General features: G+C 35.0%; 2 protein-coding genes across 3 annotated transcripts in view; one reads left to right on the forward strand and one right to left on the reverse strand.

Moving 5' to 3' along the window:
* LRRC49 (leucine rich repeat containing 49) overlaps positions 1-14652 on the reverse strand; it is a 191728-nt gene extending 177076 nt beyond the window's left edge. The window contains exons 1-6 of one of the 2 annotated variants that reach the window (XM_081292759.1): positions 14339-14652; positions 13630-13686; positions 11271-11358; positions 5405-5602; positions 4978-5080; positions 943-1146 (exon numbers count right to left, since the gene is read on the reverse strand). In XM_081292759.1, coding sequence (XP_081148885.1) covers positions 943-1146; positions 4978-5080; positions 5405-5602; positions 11271-11358; positions 13630-13686; positions 14339-14386 — 698 coding nt within the window. In that variant the 5' untranslated portion in view covers positions 14387-14652. The remainder of the gene's footprint in view (positions 1-942; positions 1147-4977; positions 5081-5404; positions 5603-11270; positions 11359-13629; positions 13687-14338) is intronic. The other variant, XM_081292760.1, reaches the window with a different exon arrangement.
* A 32-nt stretch (positions 14653-14684) lies between these two features.
* Positions 14685-16216, forward strand: THAP10 (THAP domain containing 10; the record flags this gene model as incomplete). The annotated part of the gene is given in 5 exon segments (XM_081292765.1): positions 14685-15096; positions 15099-15127; positions 15131-15183; positions 15185-15212; positions 15216-16216. Coding segments are annotated over 5 exon segments (672 nt in total). The 3' UTR covers positions 15366-16216.
* Positions 16217-21179: the final 4963 nt, after the last annotated feature.

Here is a 21179-nt window from a genome sequence, read left to right on the forward strand (position 1 = left end):
TTGGGGGTTCATAACCCACTTCAATCTAATGTATGAAATATGATATGTCAAGAGCTTTGTAATGTTGTGAACAACAAATAAAAAAAATTTTTTTTCCTTAAAATCAAATCTTAACGTTTCTGCTTCTGGTAATGATGGGGCAGCTTGTATCAGATTAATTCTATCGTTAACAATGAAAAACTGAATAAAATATGAAAAACAACTATTTGAAGATGGGACAACAACTAAATAGAAGAAGAATTATACTTAAAAATTATTTTTAAAAAATTTTAGTTGTAGATGAACGAACATAATACATTGATTGATTGATTGATTGATTGATTGATTGTTTTTGTGGTGCTGAGAATTGAACCCAGTGCCTCACAAATGCTAAGCAAATGCTCTACCACTGAGCCACAGTCCTACCTCCACTTAAAGATTTTTAATGACTCTCTCCAAGTAGACAAAAATAAGTAAGAGAAGATCTGAAAAATACTATTTACCCACATGACCTAATTGATATAGGACACTGATGCTTAAAATAATGCAATGACATTATTTTCAAAAGCACATGGAATTTCTCAAACCACAGAACCATATTCCAAGTCATAAATCCAAATATATTTAAAAAGATTGAAATTTATGGACTCTCTGGCCCCCATGAATTAAATTGAAGATCAATAATAAGATATTTGAGGAATTTCTCATATTTGGAAATTAAATAATGCTCTTCCAAGACCCATGTATGTATCTGCATTTGGGGTAAAATTGGGAGTTCATAACCCACTTCAATCTAATGTATGAAATATGATATGTCAAGAGCTTTGTAATGTTGTGAACAACCAATAAAAAAAAATTTATGTAAAGGGGAAAAAAATTAATAAATAAATAATACCACAGGACTCAACATTAGTCCTATACATAACATTATATTACAAATAAAAACATCTCTATTAAGAATACCTGTTTTTCCCCAAGAGAAGGACACGGAGGGATCTTAAAGTAGAAAGCCCACTAATTTCTTCAATCTGGTTATCATATAAATCCAAGAATATTAACCTCTGTAAATTTGAAATATTTTGGATCCGAGTTATAAAATTGTGCTGAAAGTTCAACAAACGAAGGTGTTCTTCTCCATCAATGATAGGGCAAACCGTTAGCTTTTGCCTAGGGGAAAAAAAAAATTTAAGTAAGATTTTGATTTAGTAGCCAGTCTCCTGTCAAGTATTAGTATCTTTGCACTCCCATATTATGAGGGAAAAAAGGTAAGCTAGACAACTACCAGCTCCCACATACTATATGTTTTATATTTAAGAATCACCAATAAACATTGACAAGGTAATTATTAAAATTAAGTCTAAGCTCTCATCATATTAAAAAACCTCCAATGTCAGTTATTTCACATGAAATTGACTTAACATCAGAAAACTTTCAAATGTCTTCTGTGATAGATGTTTAGATGGTAGAAAGAACCATGGCAAATTACCATAGAAATAAATGCCTTTGGCATCAATCCACTAAGTCATCAGAACAAAAACCACATGAAAGAGTTTCTTAGATTCATAGGCTTATAAGCTACAGGAAATTTTCACAAGAGCAAGAAATTCAGCCAACTACTGTTCACTTCAATGAAAAAAAAAATTAAGCTGAAATTTCTTACTAGTAAGGTAGTCCTTAGTGAACATTTCCTCAAAAACTTAAAAGTTAAATTTAATTAACTCTAAATTTTGCCGAACATTTAGAGTGCTATAAGGGTAGAAAAACTTTCAATAATATTTGTCTTTAGTTGTATTTAAAACAGTAAGCCTCTTGTATGCACAAACTTATAACATATCACATGTGAAGTAAATAAATACAAGGCCCTTCAAGAATTTTACCAATAAAATAATATGGGCAGATAGGAGGTACTGATGATTCTACTCTTAGAAGTCCAAAGAAGACTTCAAGGAAAATATAGCTTTGTATGTAGACAATTCTAGTGGGGAGGCTCATTAGAAATATTTCCACTTAATAAAAATCGAGTTAACATAAGCTTTAAATAAAAATGTATCTGACTGCTACAAGCACAAGTGAAAAATGGAAGTGAAGAGAATCATTCTCATATGAAAAAAAAAATGATACACAGAAAAAAATCAGTGAATGTTAATGACTGACAAAGAAAATATTTTTTTAAAAAATAAGCTTAAGGAAATTAGTTCAAAATAGAAGAAAAGTGAAAATACTAAGTGATAGTTGAATTCCTTGAATGTGCATATAATAGTTAAATTTTATATAATACATTAAAATATACTTCTACAGTTGGTCCTTCTGGCATATAAATTATAAATTAATAAATCACAAGTATTCTAATTTAAAATTTATCTTTGTGCACCAACTTAGCAAAAACTTAAATTATTTCCTTTTTCCTTTTTCTATTTTTCTCCATTTCTCAGTTACACTTACTGATACCCCACAACTTTATTTCATCCAATTCTTGAATCAGATATTTGCTGAGATAGGAAAAGTAAAAACCTCCTATCCTCCCCTTATATAAACTGACAAAGCTTGAAATAAAATTGCTTGGTTCCAAACACAATGTCAGAGTCCCAACTCCAAAGCTCACCCCCTATAATCCTGTCACACTCCACCAAAAGAAGCAAGAAAACAGACACAATAAGCAATGTCCCAGTGCCCTTCAAGGGAGCTTTTTATGCCCATAAAACCCATGGGTTGCTACATCTCCTACCCATTACTGCACACATCATGCACTGGAACATTACACACGCTGGTAATGCACACGCACTGAATTATGCTTTTCCTCCTGTTTTCTTCTTGGTGTTGACAAGCTGTCTTCCTGATATTCCAGACCTGCCCTAACAGCCAGAACAGCCAGGGCCTCACTCTTTCTTAGAGCTAGATTCTATTCTTAACCCCTTAGTCTCCTGGCTAAGAAGAAGCCAGGATATAAGGTGTTTTCAAGGAACAAGGAGGTGGGTGTGACTGCAGCAGAGTGAGAGAAGGAGATTGGGCCTAATAAGTTCACATGAGGACCATAAGTCTTTTTTTTCCTATTTAAAAACCCATTTTCATCAATGTCATTGCTATGGTTTGGATAAGTGTCAAAGACCTGACAGAGATCACTGCTGTTACCCACTGGTTCTCAAATAATCAATCCTGAGTTAGTTCCTTGCTGCTGGCCCAACTTTCTTGACTGCCCATTCTGGACTTGGCCAAACTATGCCTAAATTTATGACATCTTTATGATGCCAACATTTCACAACCAGTCTCTGAAGCAATGACTTTCCCAGATCCTAACTTTCTTGATAAGCAAGTCTCCACCTGATTAAAGTTTTCTTCTCCACCCCAGAAGATATGCTGCCAAGGATCCATCTTCACAATTGCCAAGTCACTCCAGCTACAACAGAAGCACTTAACTTGTTATGTCACAGTCTTACTGGCACCTATTAATATGAAGTAACATGAAGCTGAGATACTATTCTTGGGAAGGTTTTTAAAGACTAAGAGGAAAATTACCACAAAATACCTTAAAACATTAAAATGATATTCCGAAAGTTACAAACATTAGGTAGTATTAGTATCTCAAAATCCATTAATCTTCCAAAAATGCCTTAAGAGACCTGATTAAAAAACAACACACCCTCTTTGACCCTCCAGAGAGCTTTTTTCCCTGACAACAAACAGGTGGTCCATTTGTGTCAGGTGTGGACTGCTAAATGAACAGAAAAAGAGCTGGTTACTGTGCTGGTTATAGCACTTGGATAGGAGTTGGGATCTCATCCACCATTCTAATATGGATACCTTCTTAGCTATAAAGATGGATATCAAGACCTAAATATATTTATTCATTTATTAACTTTTTATCAAAAGCCTATTTTGTACCAGGCTCTGTTCTAGGTGCCAGGGATACAGAACTGAATAAAAATCCTTGTGCTTGTAGAGCTTACATTCTAGTAAGAGGAGACAGACAATAAACATAAGTAAATATTTAATGTCTTATGTAATGTGTTATAGAATGCTAAGTGAAAAATAAAGCAGAGAAGAGGGCTGAACAATGTCAGGGTGGAAGGGGTTGTACTTTTGGAGAAGGTGGCCAGAGAAGTCATCCCTAAAATGAGACATCTGAGTAAAGACCTGAAGGAGGTAAGGGAGTGAGCCTATAGATATAAAGAGAAAGACCCTTCCAGAAAAAGGGAACAGCAAGCACAAAAGCCCTCAGATATAAGGTGTTTTCAAGGAACAAGGAGGTGGGTGTGACTGCAGCAGAGTGAGAGAAGGAGATTGGGCCCAATAAGTCCACATGAGGACCATAAGTCTTTTTTTTTTCCTATTTAAAAACCCATTTTCATCAATGTCATTGCTATGGATAAATGTCAAAGGCCTGTGTGTTAGTGGCTTGGTCCTGGTCCCCATCTTATGGCACTATTGGGAGGTGGTAGATCCTGTAGGAGATGGACCCTAGTAGGAGTTCTTAGGTCATCAAGGGCATGCCCTGAAGGGGATATTGAGACCCTGATCCCTTACTGTTTCTCTCTTTTTCTTCTCACACTCCATGAGGTGAGTAGCTTGCTTTACCATGCACATACTCCATGATATACTGTGTCATCACAGGCCTAAAACCAACGGGACCAACTCACCATGGAATGAAACTTTCAAAACTATGAGCCAAAATAAACCTTTCTTCCTTTTAGGTTGACTATCTCAGGCATTTTGATACAGTAATGCAAAACTGACTAACATAACTATATTTTGGAATCACTATAGTACTCTTTTGGAGTATAGTCAAGTCCTTTTATATATAGATATAAAATTCCTCACCATACATCTGGCAGGATAAAAAAGTGGTTTAAAAAAAGGACTATATTTAGCAGGATAATGGGACAGCTGAGAAATATAAAGGAAGATTTTCACATCTTTCAAGTCTTGTACCATGTCTATGTATTATCTAGAAAAAATAAATAGTAAATTAATAAATAAATAGATAGATAAAATTGTCCTCACCTTTCTAGAGTCAATCTGTCTGAGTAAAGAATTTTCTCTTCAGAAGAACGGTGAAGAATAGGAAATGATGGCATTGATGAGCTCACCAAATTAATATGATCACCTATTGAAAATGATATACAAATTACTTGATTATGACAAACCTTTAAAATTTTGGAAATAAAGTTACCTTATATTTGGAGAACTTTGACACCTACAAACATCTTTTCTAGGAAGTTTCCATGGTTTTCCATATTTGAAATTAATTACTAAATTTGAGCTTGTTTCTTTCCTCCTCAAACCTAAACTACATGTTAGGTTTTTCCCTTGCCTTACAGATTGGTTGAAAATACAGAACTACTCTAGTGCTATCTTTATCCCTTTATAATTCTGAACCCTAGTAATAAATTTTAACTCACTAATAACTGAGATGATAGTCCCTCATTACCAGATACATTTGGGCCAGCACTATGACATCCCTGCCGAATTCTGGACTTTGAAGGTGTCTGAATGGAAGAATCTCCAAATGCTGATAAGGAGGTTGTGGCAGTTTTCATTTCCAGCCCACATAGTTCTGTCACGTTTGTTGTGGATGAGATGCATGATGATTTATAACGAAGCGAAGGACTTATTACTCTTCCATCTCCTTCAAAATATCAAAAAGTTTATCACAATGCTTCATAATGCAAGACTTTGCTAATAAAATACACAGAAAGTAGTTTTGGATCACAGATGTAACTTCACATCATCACTTTTTCTTTGTGTGTTCAGCTAATATTCATAGATATTATTTCAAAGATACCAAAATAGATGTCAGTAAATCTAGTGCACTTGTAATTCAGGTCCATAGCAGATATGACACCCCTGTGACAGATATGACAACCCCTGTTTATGGGTTCTTGGCCAATTATGTCCCTAACATTAAGCATCTTTTAATCTAGTAGATATATACATATAAAATTAATAAATAAACACACAAAATGAAGAATAAAAATAATATATTTGTACATAAGTGTTTCTCACTTAATGAAGAGGGTTACAGACAGATTTTAAGGGAAGTTGATATTAAGAGATACTCAAAGAAGTAGAAGAATGTAGGAGGCTTAAGAAGAACTGATGAAAAGTTACAAAAATGCAGCAAGACTTAAGTGATGGGTCAAAGGTGACACTGTGACTACTAGAGGAAATTGACCGTATTTTCCTCTATAAAGAAAAAAATCTGAAAGCAGCAATTGATGCGGAAGTGCTTGGAGGAAGCAATGAGCAATAAATAATAAAACTTGAGGTGACCACAGAATTCTACTTCTCAAGCTAATCAAAAGAGGAAAACCAAATCTAGGAACCTAAAGTTCTCTTTTGGAGGCCACCTGACAATATGATAACAACTTAAAATTAAGTTCCAACCAGATCATACTAAAAAGCTATAAAGGAGCTGGGGCTGGGGCTCAGTGATGGAGCGCTTGCTTAGCCCATATGAGGCACTGGGTTTGATCCTCAGCACCATATAAAAATAAATAAAATAAAGATATTACGTCCATCTACAACTAAAAAAAAAGCTGTAAAGCTTTTAACAAATACCATTGTATTTGCTAACTTCTTCAGATCTACAAGACATAAACTAAAATATCCCCCACCTAGCTTCTTGAACAAGATAATCAGTGCTCACATCTTGCTTTTTTTGGATAGCATAAAATATCAAGATGATTAATAATGGTGTTCCAGAATATAAAGCATTCAGAATTGATATCATGTTTACCAACAGGCTGATCTTCTGACATGATGACCTTCTGGTACAATACCTAAGCAAACATGATTCAGTAAAGTGGTTTGGAATAAAAAAAAGTCAGATGGCTAAAAATGAACAAAAAACTGTCTAAGACTCAACTGCAGTACAAGATTGATTAAAGATAACCAGTCAGCTAAAGATGATAAAGGAAAAACTGAAGACAATAAACAACCTCAATTTCTCTTGTTAACATTAGAGTTGAGGTTTTTGAATTATTTTTTAAGCCTTCAAGCCAACCATGAACTTAAGAAGTAGACTAAAACTTTATAATACTTGGAATACAGAGGCAAAAAATCAAATAATAAATTCATTTACACTCAGTGAATAAGATAATTTTATCCTCATTCCTTTCATCTATTATCATACACAAAATTCATAATCACTATTGGTGTGATGAGCTTACTATCAGCAAGAGACAAAACTGAGTCAGTAGAAAGGCCTGAAAATCCACACACAAAATCTTCTAGGGTTAGGCTGCCTTCTCTACTCAAGTATGAAATGATTTGCTGTGTGATGTTGTGGCGCATAGAATATCCCAAAAAAAACTATAAAATCTCCCTAAACAAAGGACTGGGACTTATTCCTCGGGACTCCCCCATCTGAAATGGTTGTGAGTCCAGGCTGGAGCTTGCAATAAAGACTCTTGTGTGATTGCATCGGATTTGGCTCCTGGAGGTCTACTGGGGTCCCACGAACCTGGCATAACAGTACATGATGTGGAGTTTCACTGATTGCGTATTCATATATGAACATAGGAAAGTTATGTCCAACTCATTCTACTGTGATTCCTGTTCCCATTCTTTTTCCCTTCCCTTCATTCTCCTTTGCTCCACTGAACTTCTATTCTTCCCTCCCTCCCTATTGTGTGTTCCAAGAGAACAATCAGCCTTTGGTTTTTTGGAATTGGCTTACTTCACTTAGAATGATGTTCTCCAGCTCCATCCATTTACCTGCAAATGCCATAATTTAATTCTTTTTATGGCTGTATAATAGTCCATTGTGTATACATACCATATTTTCTTTATCCATTCATTTGTTGAAGGGCATCTAGGTTGGTTCCACAGCTTAGCTATTTCGAATTGAGCTGCCATAAATATTGATGTGGCTGCATCTCTGTAGTATGCTGATATTAAGTCCTTTGTATATACTGAGGAGTGGGATAATTGGGTCCAATGGTGGTTCCATTCCAAGTTTTCTGAGGACTCTCCATACTGCTTTCCAGAGTGGTTGCACCAATTTGCAGTCCCACCAGCAATTATAAGTGTACTTTTTCCCCCACATCCTCTCCAACATTTATTGTTGCTTGTATTCTTAATAATTGCCATTCTGACTGGAGTAAGATGAAATATCAGTATATGTTTAATATGCATTTCTCTAATGGCTAGAGAAATTGAACATTTTTTTCATATATTTGTTGACTATTCATATTTCACCTTCTGTGAAGTGCCTATTCAATTCTTTTGCCCATTTATTGATCAGGTTTTTTTTATGTTAAGTTTTTTGAGTTTTTTATATGTCCTGGAGTTTAATGCTCTATCTGAGGTACAAGTGGCAGAGATTTTCTTCCATCTGTTGGCCCTCTTCATATTCTTGATTGTTTTCTTTGCTGTGAAGAAGGTTTTAGGTTTGATTCCATCCCATTTGTCGACTCTTGATTTTACTTTTTGCGCTTTAGGAGTCTGGTTGAAGATCCTATTCGTATTCTTTGTCTTAAAAAAAATTTAATTGCTTTACAAATAATCTTGTGCTTAGTCTTAGCTTTTCTAATCTCATCCATCTTCTTATCCTCCCTGTTTTTCCAAAACTATTTCCACCATTGCCATTCTGACTGATATAAGATGGAATCTCTGTGTAGTTTTAAATCGAATTTCTCTAATTGCTGCTCATCAGGTGAACACCTATTCCCATCTCTGTTCTCATCCCTCTAGGGTTGGTCACAATGCAAAGCCTACCAGGTATGCCCCAGATCTTAGATGAAATGCCGATCTTACAAATGTGTTTTGTCCCTAAGTTAGTTTCTAATTCAGCTTGGAATTTCAGTTCCATTTCCTAATGGAAGGGACATTGTAAATGTTTCTAGGCCAAAAACCCAGGAAAAAAGCATATGCAAGTCTTAAATTAATTGTAACACTTTGTACTTGTATAACAAGGACTTGGATTCTTCACTTTTCTAGCAAATGTCCAATGGATTAAAGACATCTCTGTCTCAAAAAAAAATCTTCTAAATGACTGAGGACCAGAGAAATCTTCAGTTAAAACTTTTTCATTCATATACATACGTGTGTGTGTGTGTGTGTGTGTGTGTGTGTGTGTGTAACCACATCACTATGCCATATCACTTGGTAAAATTTTACATTGAAATGTTTCCTCTGTTATTGTTTAATCATATATTACTATTTAACTTACCAAATACAGAGCAGAGCCTTTGTTTTCCCAATTAAATTTTTAAGTACCTTAAGAAATGAACCTCATTTTACTTTACTTCTTCTTGGTAGCATCTAAATTCAGTAGGCAATCAGTAGCTAAATTGTTTTTCCAGTTTACTAAAACTTAATTGGAAATCTAGTGTGTGTTATTTCTTTTAAAAAGAAAATCAGAAATTCTTGCATTTTAATACAAAGATGCTGAATTAATTCATTCATAAGTAGTATCTCAAAGTGTTAAGAGGCATAATGGTCCACAATTGGTAAAAATATTCACTCTGTTGTATGTACTCTACATTCATGGGAGGATAGACACACAAGTGGGTGGTAGTCAGATGGATGACTGAATGGATAGTATAGTATATTGCCATAAATGTGTACCACTTAGCCTTATCTTTCAGATTGTTTTAGTAGCCAAAGTCCTGACTGTATTTCCCAGTGACTTATTAGGATCTTAGCAATCAAGCAGTGTCTCTTTCCCTCCACACACATAGTTTTAAATTCTTAATTTATTGATTTTGAAGAAAATATTTCAAGGAAAAGCTAAATTGGTTTATATTTCTCTACATAAATTTTTAATTTGTATTGTATGGGTCATTACTTACATATAAAACTGTTCACTTCTCAGGTTCACAAAAATCAATACATCCATATTATTTCCTCCTTAGCAGACACATGGTAATTCTTTATCATTAAATAAATTTATGGAGCCAGTCATCCACAAATCAGTATATCAACTCCCTACTATAACTCAAGAAAACTTAGGAAAGTATGGTTCATGATTTACAGAAAAAATAATTAAAATACATTTATTAAAAATGTGAAGGAAATTCACAATGAAAGCATAAAAAACCCTAACTGAGAATTTCTAGATGACATACATATCTTTATGCCTAAAACAGTGCCAAACACATACTACAGACTCTATAAATACACACTGAACTGAATCGAAATGGCAAGAAAGATGCTTCCTGTATTACAGAACTATAATTAGGTTAGTACCAGGTTCAGTAATTGGCCAAGAAAAGAGCCTAGGACATATGTAAGAGAAAAGACAGTCCAGATTAGACAGATCCAAAAGGAAGGCCCAGGAGTTCCAAAGCAAAAAGAGAAAACTAATTCAAAATCGCCTTATGTTCATTCAGTAATGAGATAGAAAATCTAGGTGCCTCTACTGCTCAACCCTCTCATACAAACTCCTAAGAGATAGAGGTAGTACTGTATGTAAGAATTTTGAATTGTCTAACAATGGCACATCATAGTAGCTAACAACCAATCATGACTCAAATATGCCAAAAAGATTTTTTTCCTTAATTTAAAAATACATTTCAGAAATATAACCAGATCATATTAGGCAGTACTCATTGAAGGGTGGTTCACAAACCATCTCTATTAGAATCACTTAAGGCATCATTAAAATGCACATTTCAAAATTCTGTCCAAGACCTACTAAATCAGAATGGGGAAGATGAAAGGGAAGCACTAAGAATCAGCATTTTTAACAAGATCCCAAATAGTATACACTGAAGTTGAAGGCCTTTGATAGAAAATACTCATGATTGTAAATAATAGTAAAGAGATTATTTCTTTTTCACTCTTCTCTTTCCATTTTGCACTATTTCCTTATTTCCCAAATATTTGTGTTCTGACATTCTTAGTCTCCCTAATTACCCAGTTTTTCTGTTCTACTATAATATTTAGGACATTCTCCATTCTCTATCGTAGCCTACTCTCAAACTAAAATAACATTTTTTTCTGTATTGAAAATAATGTATTGTGCTACATATATCAAACCAATTCTGATTTAAACAAATACCAAGCCAATTTGATAACTAATGAAACTTCCTTCTTTCCTTCCTTTGAAACTTTCCTTCCTTCCTTCCATCCTTCCTTCCTTCCTTCCTCCCTCCCTCCCTTCCTTCCTTCCAATTGAACTCAAGGCCTCACTCATGCTAGGCAAGTGCTCTACCACTGATCTATATCCCCATCCCAACCATTTCATTTTTAACTGAAGTTTATTTCTATCTAGAAATTCAACATTATTAAACAATTAATATTATCCCAAAAAGATGAACTATATCTGATTTCTACTCAACTGACAATACCTTGCCTACTTGAGTAGTTTCTTTCAAGGTCATGCTGTAAGAGTCTTCCAGGAAATGATGATGTTTCTCTATTAATCTTGAATTCAACCTGAAAAATATTATTTAAGGAAAAATGTCTGGATAATAAAAAATTAATATCATGCTACAACACAGATGAACCTTGAAAACATCATGCTGAGTGAAAGAAAGCCAAACACAAAGCCACATATGATTGTATGATTCCATTTATATGAAATACCTACAAAAGGTAAATCCATAGGAATAGAAAGTATATTTGTTAAAAAAAAAAGAAAGTATATTTGTTGCTTCTATGGATTTGAAATAGCTGGGAAATAAAGAACAACTGCTTAATGTACATCATATTCCATCTGGAGTGATGAAAAAGTTCTGGAACTAGATAGAAATGATGGTTGAACGACACTGTGAATATACTTACTGCCACTCAGTTGTACACTTCAGAATGTTTTAAATTGGAAACTTAATGTTATATGTATTCTACCACACATAAAATTAGAGTCATTTCATGAGATCAGAGGAAAGCAAATTCCAGTTTGAGGCACTTCCAATGTCTTTACATTATCACCAGAAATACAATGATTAAAAGAATCATTTGTTCAATTAAAAAAAAAGAAAAACACACACTAAAAATAAAAATTAAATGATGTTGAAAAATCACTTTGATTATATCATAACATAATAAAATTGTATATTTAAACCTCAGAATGGTTTTCACTAAATTAATTTTAAATAATTATCTGGTAGAAGAACTGAGAAAAACAAAACCAAAACAACCTCGTTGATTAGACACCAAAAACCCTTAAATATGTATCTTAAAAGAATTGTGATGTTTCTCATTCATACATAATATAAACATTATATTATCATTTGCATTATGTCCTAAAGAATTATATGAGCTAATGGTATTTTCCCATTACATGTATCCACACGAGAGTAAGGGAATGGTTTGGAAAGGACTTGGATGAAACACAAAATTCCTAGAAACACTACAGTGGTAGAATTAAGAAAGCTTTGGAGGGAATTCATTATGTCCCATTATAATAATGAAAAGAAGTTAAGGGGTGTTTATTAGAGATAATCAAATGGTTTATCTTCCAAGTGTTCAACCATTTTCACATATATACATAATGTGTTCAACTGCTGCCTTCTTGAATAATGGTCCTTCCACCCACCCTTCTCAAACTCACCCCATTCATTACCCTCTTCATCTTGTTATTTGTAAACTCTGCCCTTTAAAATTTTTCCAATGACATCAATTTATCAACCTTTCAGGAAATAACTGAATTGTGATGGTCAAAGGTCTCCAATTTGGTTAAAGGAAACATGATGCAGCATCTTGAAAACAGTGGTTTGGGAGGTAGGTAAGTATTTTTGAGTGCTGAGGTAAGACAGGAGGGGTAGACAAACGTAATTACCTCAAAATCTTAGAAATCAAATAAAAAGCCAGAAATTCTGGAAAGGACAGAGGTATCATGGGCAAATAGTATGGCAAAAAAAAAAAAGAGTCTCATTTTCACAACAGTCTGAAAACATTCTAAGTAATATTAAGCCTAACATATTTCCAGTTAACCTAGTTTTTCTTTCCTGTTTTAAAAAGGAATGCGTAGTTATACCCTCCCAAATTACCACATTTTAACCAGTGTAAGATGTCATCAGTAATAAAACATATCCTTATTTCATCCACTGTTAAAAAAATTCTCAATTAAACTGACCTGATACCAATTTTTTTAATTGCTTTTATTTTTTAAATACATGATTGCGGAATGCATCACAATTCTTATTACACATATAGAACCAATTTTTCATATCTCTGTATATAAAGCATGTTCACACCAATTCATGCCTTCATATGTGTACTTTGGATAATGATGTCCATCACATTCCACCATCATTGCTAACCCTCTGCACCCTCCCTTCCCCTCCCTTCCCCTCTGACCTGATACCAATTTTAAGAAGGATCTTCATTTCAGAAATATTTAAGTGTCAAAAAACTTACCTCATGTAATCAATGAAATGACATTAAGTTTTTAAAATAGGACAAATTTTGGTTTTATGCAGGCAGAAAAAAAAACTTTACATTAGAGACTAAAGCAAATATACTTAAAGTTTCCAGTTAAGAATATACTCTTGGGGCTGGGGTTATGGCTTAGTGGTAGAACACTTGCCTGGCATGTGTGAGGCACTGGGTTCGATCCTCAGCACCACATAAAAATAATAAAATAAAGGTATTGTGTCCATCTACAACTAAAAAAATATATATACTCTTTAAATCACAGTACTATTGGTATAGAATATAAAATGATTTATCTTCAATTGAAATATTAATATGCTTAAATCTTACTTTGTTTTTTTCAGGAAGCGATGATGTTTGAATAACCAGATGAAGCCCACAGTTCACCTGAAATATAAAAAATAAACCATAAAATTTGCTCTTAAATTATGTACATACACACACACTCTCCCCAAAATGGGATAAAGACTCTACCAAAAAAAAAAAAAAAATAGAATAGAATGCTCCATTTTTGTTTGTTTCGGGTAAATGATAATTTTCTGAGGATTTGCTGAAATCAATAAAATCACATATAAGAATTAAAACGTCTCGCTGATTTGTTCAAAATGTCGGCACCAATTTAACCCTCCACTGAGGTATCCTGGGCTTTCGAGAGTTATCATTTCAGGTCTAAATAAATAATAAATGGGGCAGGTGAAGGAGATAGACGTACCTAATAATAGATTATTTTATCAATTTAAAAAGAAAAGAAATTGACTAATAAAAGGAATTTAAATGAGCCCGCATCTTACACAGCAGACCAGCTCCACCTTCTGGGGAGCCCAGATCCTGGACCAGACTTTGAACATTCATCATACAACATTATACACTCTCCAAGTGCCTTGGTCCAGCCCACGAACCTCAACCTCGGTCAGACAATAGCTTGAGTAGACCTAGCGGTCCTGGTCCCAATAACACAGCCCATCACCTAGGACAAAGACGCCAGTCAGAAAGGACAATACCAATGGGAAGAAAGACCAAATAGGAAGGCCCAACCTACGTTGTTTGCAGTCCGGCCAGAAGCAGAGCGGTATTTCCCGGGAATCATGGCAGGAGACAGTTCAGGATGTTAGATCTGCCTTCTAGGTGACGCTACAGCAGAGATTCAGAGAGACCACAAGAGGTCATCTCCCAGGCAACCCGCTCAGGGGTTACCATAGAAACTACCATTTCCGGTCTGGTCCCCTCCCAAATCGCCTGACCGAAACCGTCGTTATAACATCTGGTTGTATTTGTAGGGGTCCGGTGCGTCAGCACTTCCTGGTTCTGTTTTCCTTGGCTTCGTAAAAACGGAGAGAGTACTGGGAAGAGGATTAGATGGGGAAAGGCTGGACACTTCGGTGGCTATGACAACCACCACTTCCGGTCCGTTGCTCTTTAGGGCCCACCTCAACACCGCCCGCGCGAAATTTGTATCCCTCTGCTTGTCTACCTGCTGGCGGGGAAGCATTGCGGGAAGGAGAAAGAAAAGGGGGAGGAGGGAGATATCAAAGACCTTCGCATTTGGAGCCCAGTTCGGCACTTCGGTTGACCCGAGGCAGCGAAGAGAACTGCCGGACCCAGAGTCTACAAGTGACAGGGAGCCCGCCGCGCTGAGGCCGCAGCGAAAAACGTGTTCGAGTCGGGAGGGCCGCCGACCCGGCTACCCTGCACCAGGGACGACCAACAAGCCGGCCCACTTTGGGGCCGCCCACTGTGGCAACACCACCAAGTCTGGGAAGTCCTTGTTCAGCTTCTCCAGAGACACGGCCTTGCGGCTAGGTGGGATCCCTTCGTGCGCGGCTGCCAATGACGGCTGGGGCCAATGACTGCCCGATCAACTACCCCCGCCTGTTTTGATGTCTCAGGTTATCCAGAAGAAACTGCGCTTCTCCTAGCGCAAAAGGCTGGTGGCAGGCGCCGTGCCCACCTTGCACCAGGTGCCCTTGCCACTACCCCAGGGGGAGAAAGCGGGAGGAGAGCTGCAGGCAGCCAGGCGTCTTGAGGCTGCTCGGAACCAGCCTCCTGAAAGCGCCAGGGAGAAGTAAAGGGAATCCTCAGAGTCCAGCCAGGATCGTGGAAGGATCCCCGGACTGTGGCTAGGCCTCTCCACTTGGTATCACTTTGGGAAGGGCACCTCACCTCACAGGTTTCTGTGCTGTCATCTTTAAAATAAGGAGCATGCCTTAGAGGTGATTCCCAAAGTCCCATTTAGCTTTCACACTTTAATTTCTACCTGCCTCTCCTCCAAAACACACAAGCCCTGTCCTTCAGGGTGTAGGATGGCCTTCACGCATTGCTCCCGAGTTTTAAAATAGAAAGGGTTTAATTTGAGCAAATCTCTCAAGTATTGATATGCTTTAAACTGTAATATATTACATAAATGTGAAGAACTTCAATTACATATGTTAAAAATGATGGAGGAAGGATGCTGAAGGGCTACTGTTTGAAGATAAGGATTGCTGATAGACAGTCCCTTCCCACCCTGTTTTTTTACTGAGACTAGCTGCCTTAATTGTAAGTGTACCTGATGAGCTGAATTTCCCCATCTTGCCCCCTTTCTGCCTGCTTTTCTAATTCTTACAAACATTGATTACACTTACTTAGATTAAATTATGGCTCATAATTAGATATAAAAGGTATTCATTTCTAGATATGGACAAATTTTCCCAAGAAATCAAGTGACCTGTAACATATTTTGGCTTGAGACATTTGTGAAATTTTAGAGCCAAAGGAAACTTTTGTGCTTATCTAGTCCAAATGCACAATTTTATGCATGAGGAAGTTCATCCAGAAGGTCATGGGTTATAATCCTTACTCTAGGTCCAATTTGCCAGACAAACTCTTTGTACAAAAACAAGCTATTTCCAACATTGGAACAGGTGCTTACAACCCTTTAGTGATATTCTACAATTTTTTAGATGATGAATAAAATTATTAACACAATTTGATGTCCCTGCATCCTTTTTGCCCTGGGTGTGGTACACCAGTCCTATTCAAATCCACTATCTTTGAATATCCTTGTTCATTTATAAATGTAGTGCTGACCTCTTCAGTTTGGGGACATACTGTATTCCTTCCTACCAAGAAAACTTTTTTGCTTAACTGTTCCTGTAATGCCCTGGAATTATGCCTCTCCCCATCATCTCCCATTAAGTTCTTCTTTAGAAATAAGCTCAAACATCTTTCCCATTAATTATATGATTGATTAGTTATTTATTATCACTCACATATTCTATATACTTCAGTAGCACAGATCACAATTGTCATGAAATACATGTGTAATTTATCTATTTTTCTCACATTAGAATGTATGCTCCACGAGAGCAGCATTCATATCTAATTTATTTACCATTGTATTGCCTATGCCTTGAACACTATGCAATTTCAAGGAATTCAAAAAATATCTGTGGTGTGATTACTTGACTATAAAAGCACTTTTTTCACTGTATAATAGAAATTTCAATTCTCTGCCAGTTTCCCTTTTACCAGGCTGTATACATATCAAGACACCTGCCCTTTCCTTGAACCAGCTATGTACCATCACTACCTTTCCAAACATTTTCCAAACATGTAGATGTACATCCATATATAAATGAATACAAGGAAGGGCAGCAGAATAGAATAGACATTATGATTGATGTATATACATTCCATGTATGTATTATATGTCAAAATACATTCTGCTGTCATGTATGACTAAAAAAATAAAAATAAATCTTATGGCAAAAAAAGAACCCCTAAAAAAATAAATGAATACAGATTATAGTAAGAGATAGATATTAAACATACACCATACTTCCCATACCATTTTTATGCCCTGTAATTGTGCCACCAAATAAAAATTTGGGAGAAGCCAGGCTAGTTTGAAACAACAGAAAGTGTTATAATACAACAAAGAATACCCACTGAGAAACAGATCCAGACTACCAAATCTGTTTTCCAATTAGTAAGAATAGCCAGCCAAAATTTCTAACAACTTATATTACATTGATATACTCGCTGAGTCAGTAGGATACTATATAAAGTTCTAATAATAGTCACTTTAAAATATATGAGGAAAAAAATAACTCAAACTGATAGCAATAAAATCTATCCTAGTCTGGATGGAAAAAAGTAAGAACATCACAAAGAAAATTTGCTTATGTTGATTCTTTTTCTTCACAGTCTGAAGATCAAATGTCTGATACTCTACAACATTATTATTTTTAGTGTGACTTAAAATCCTATTTTAATACATTCTATGTTTGACAGAACCTAACATGATGCCAATTGACAAATAGTTTTCAGAGTCCCAGCCCCAACTAATAGAGCAGAGTATAAAAGGACAGATATGCAATCGAGGGATACTAGGTAAATAACTACCCAACCATGGCTTTTTCTATTCTCCTGGTAGAGTATATATGACTTAGAGCTGTACAACATTATTATGGCACTATTGCAAACAATCTCCTGGGTGCTATGTGTTTCAGATAGAAATACAAATGTTCCCTTTATAGAGACTTGAGAAAAATAAGAGGCCACCTCAGAGGAAAGAAAGGGGCTCTCAGGGGCACTATACATTGGCTGACATTTTTTTCCTCATAAAGCAATGATTAGTTTTCTTTGACATAATTTTGTGTCCTTAAAAAAAACTGCATTTTTAAAACTGTTTAGGTGAAGTGTAGTAAAAATATAGAAAATTAAACAAATCTTAAGTCAGCCAGTCATTAAATTATCTCAAATTGAACATGTGTGACAACAACCCAGGACAAAGAAATAGAACACTTCTGGTACCCCAAGAGTTCCTTTATCACTTCAGTCCCAGCCCTTCCCCCCCACAAAGGCAGGCAAGTTTTATTTTTTGGATTTCATATAAATGTAATACTGTAGGCATTTTTCTTGTGTGTGTGCGTCTGACTTCTTTTGGTCAACATGTTTGTGAAATTTATCCATATGGTTGCAAATAGCTATAATTTGTTTTCATCTTTATATAGAATATTCCATTATATGAAAATACAAATTTATTTACCTGTCTCCTGTTGTAGGACATCAGGTTGTTACCAGTTTGGGGCTATTATAAATACCACTGCAATAAACATTCTTGTACATGTCTTTTGATTCACTTGTATATACATTTCTGATGTATATCACCCATAGTATTATATTAAACTTTAGTGGATTATACCAAAAATTGTTGTAACAGTTTGTATTTCTACTAGCAGTATTAGAGAGTTCACACTGTTCCACATTCTTACTTAAATTTAGGATTGCTAGTTTTTCACATGAATCCATGTACAATATGTGTAGTAGTTATTTTACTTTGCATTTCCTGATTACTAATGAAATTAGTAAGGAAACAAAACACACTTTCTAATGTTAATTGAACATTTGAATAGCTTTTTTGGTGACAGGCCTGTTTAAATCTAGCCCTCCTTTAGATATTTTCTAAGTTCCGTTAGATTAATATATCCTGGAAATTCTGCTAGAATTCATTAGAATAGTGTTGCTAGAGAAAAAATCTTGCTCTGCAATGAATAGATTTTAGAGAAATTTTGTGGAATAGTTCTCTGCATAATGTTAATAATGACAATATATCAAGTCTACCTAATTTTTCCAAACTAACGTGTGCATTAAAATTATAAATTCCCAGGCTGGTGTTGTGGCCCAGCAATAGAGCACTCGCCTAGCACATGTGAGACTTGAGAAAAATAAGATCCTCAGCATCACACAAAAATAAATAAATAAAATAAAGGTATTGTGGCCAATGGGGGGAAAATATTGTGTCCGACAACTGAAAAAAAATTTTTTAAAGATTATAAATTCCTATTTAAGCATGCTTGACTGAATCCTACAAATTTTAGGTGTGGAGGATTTTTATTATTATTTAGTATAAACATTCTAGTTTCCATTGTGATTTTCTTTTTAATTGAAAGTAAGTAAATGTACTTAGAAGTACATTTTAAATTTGAAACATTCACATTTTGTAGTCATTATTTTATAATGGATGTCTAGGTTGATTATACCATAGCCAGAGAAAATAAAATATATGGATTTAATCTGTTAAAATTTGTATTGGGCCAAACAGAGGCTTTTATGTGTTCAATATGCATTTGAAGTGAGTGTGTGTTATGCAGTTGGTTACAGTGTTCCATATTTGTCTTTTAATCATAAATTTCCTATATCCTTTTGGTATTTCTGTGTAGTTATTTAATTAGTAAGAGATGTATGTTACAATTTCCCACTGTGATTCTAAATTAATACATTTAATATAATATGAACAATTTTGTGTTATATATTTTGAGGCCTTGTTATTAGGTACATAGTGCACATAGTGGCACTAGCTTTCTTTTGGTTAACATGTACATATTATGTCTTTCACCATCATTTTACTTCCAGTCTTTTCTGTATTCCCAAGATTTGAAACATTGTCTTACGATTGCTCCTTTGAAGGGAATATATCTTTGCCCCCTCTGGCTACTTTTTATTTTCCAATTTAACCATAATACATAGATTTAGTTTTGTTTTTGTTTTGATAAGTGCAAAGGGTTCATAATACTTTTGCAACCGTGTTAATACCTTCTATTCATTTGGATCAATTCTTCGCTGTTATTTGTTCAGATATTTCCTCTACCTCATTTTCTCTATTTTCTGCTCTTGGACTATGCAAATATTATGTTATACCTTTTGATCTTATGCCCTATGTCTTTTACAAGAATTTATTTTCCATTTTCCTTTTGTTTCTCTCTGCCTCACTTTAGATATTTTCTTTAAATCATGCTCCATTAGCTTAATACATCCTGGAAATGCTGCTCCTAAACTTTTAATATGAAGAAGCAAACAAATATGCACCCAGGAAATTTATATTCAAACATTCCTAGTAATCAGGAATGTTTTAGTAAATTATACCACATCTCTACAATAGATTACTGTACAGCCACAAAGATTATGATACATTTACTTCTAAGTATTTTTATTTCTTTTACTATCCATTCATCATTCAATAGTGAACTATTTAGTCTCTAGGTGTTAGAGTAGTTTCTACTTTTTGTCTTATCATTGATTTATAATTTCATCCCATTGTGATCTGATAATATGCAGGGTATTATCTCTATTTTTTTATATTTGCTAAGAGTTGCTTTGTGGCCTAAAAATATGCTTTGATGTGCTATAAATTTTCAGATCTTGCCTGTTTTCTGTTGTAAATATTTCACTTCAAGATAATTTGAGAATTGTTCTTTTACTTTTTATCCTGTTGGTGGAAATCAGGCTATAAAACAAAATCATATCAGCAACATTTCCAGATCAAGATTAAGCCTTGATCTAGCCCTACATGGTAATGGACACCTGTAATCCCAGAGGCTTAGGAGGCTGAGACAGGAGGATCACAAGTTCAAAGCCAGCCTCAACAACTTAGTGAGGCTCTAAGCAACTTAGTGAGACCCCGTCTCAAAATAAAAAGTGCTAGGGACATGGCACAGTGGTTAAACACCCGCTGGGTTCAATCCACAGTATCAAACAAAAAAAAGAAAAAAGAAAGATTAAGCCTTAAGTGTGGGAGCATAGCCACACCTGACATTAGTAAATGATTTGGGAGTGAAGCAGGACGTTTTCCCTTGGTGATTTATTTTCTATTTATTCATTAGTTTGTTCTTTTGTAATACTGCTTGATTTATAGATCATTTCTTCTGAGCATTTCAGGTGTAGATATGACTCTTACGGAAAATTTTTGAAGGGAATCAATTTTGAGATATAGTTTCACATACTTAGATTCTAAGAAAAGTATTTCATTTTTTGCTGCTGTAACAAATTAGTTAGCTCAATTAATTTAGATTTGACTTATCAGCATCATGTACAAAAACAGCATTACATTTCTAATGTAT

Source organism: Spermophilus citellus (genome assembly GCF_964194105.1).
Source record: "Spermophilus citellus genome assembly, chromosome: 4".
Taxonomy (NCBI): domain Eukaryota; kingdom Metazoa; phylum Chordata; class Mammalia; order Rodentia; family Sciuridae; genus Spermophilus; species Spermophilus citellus.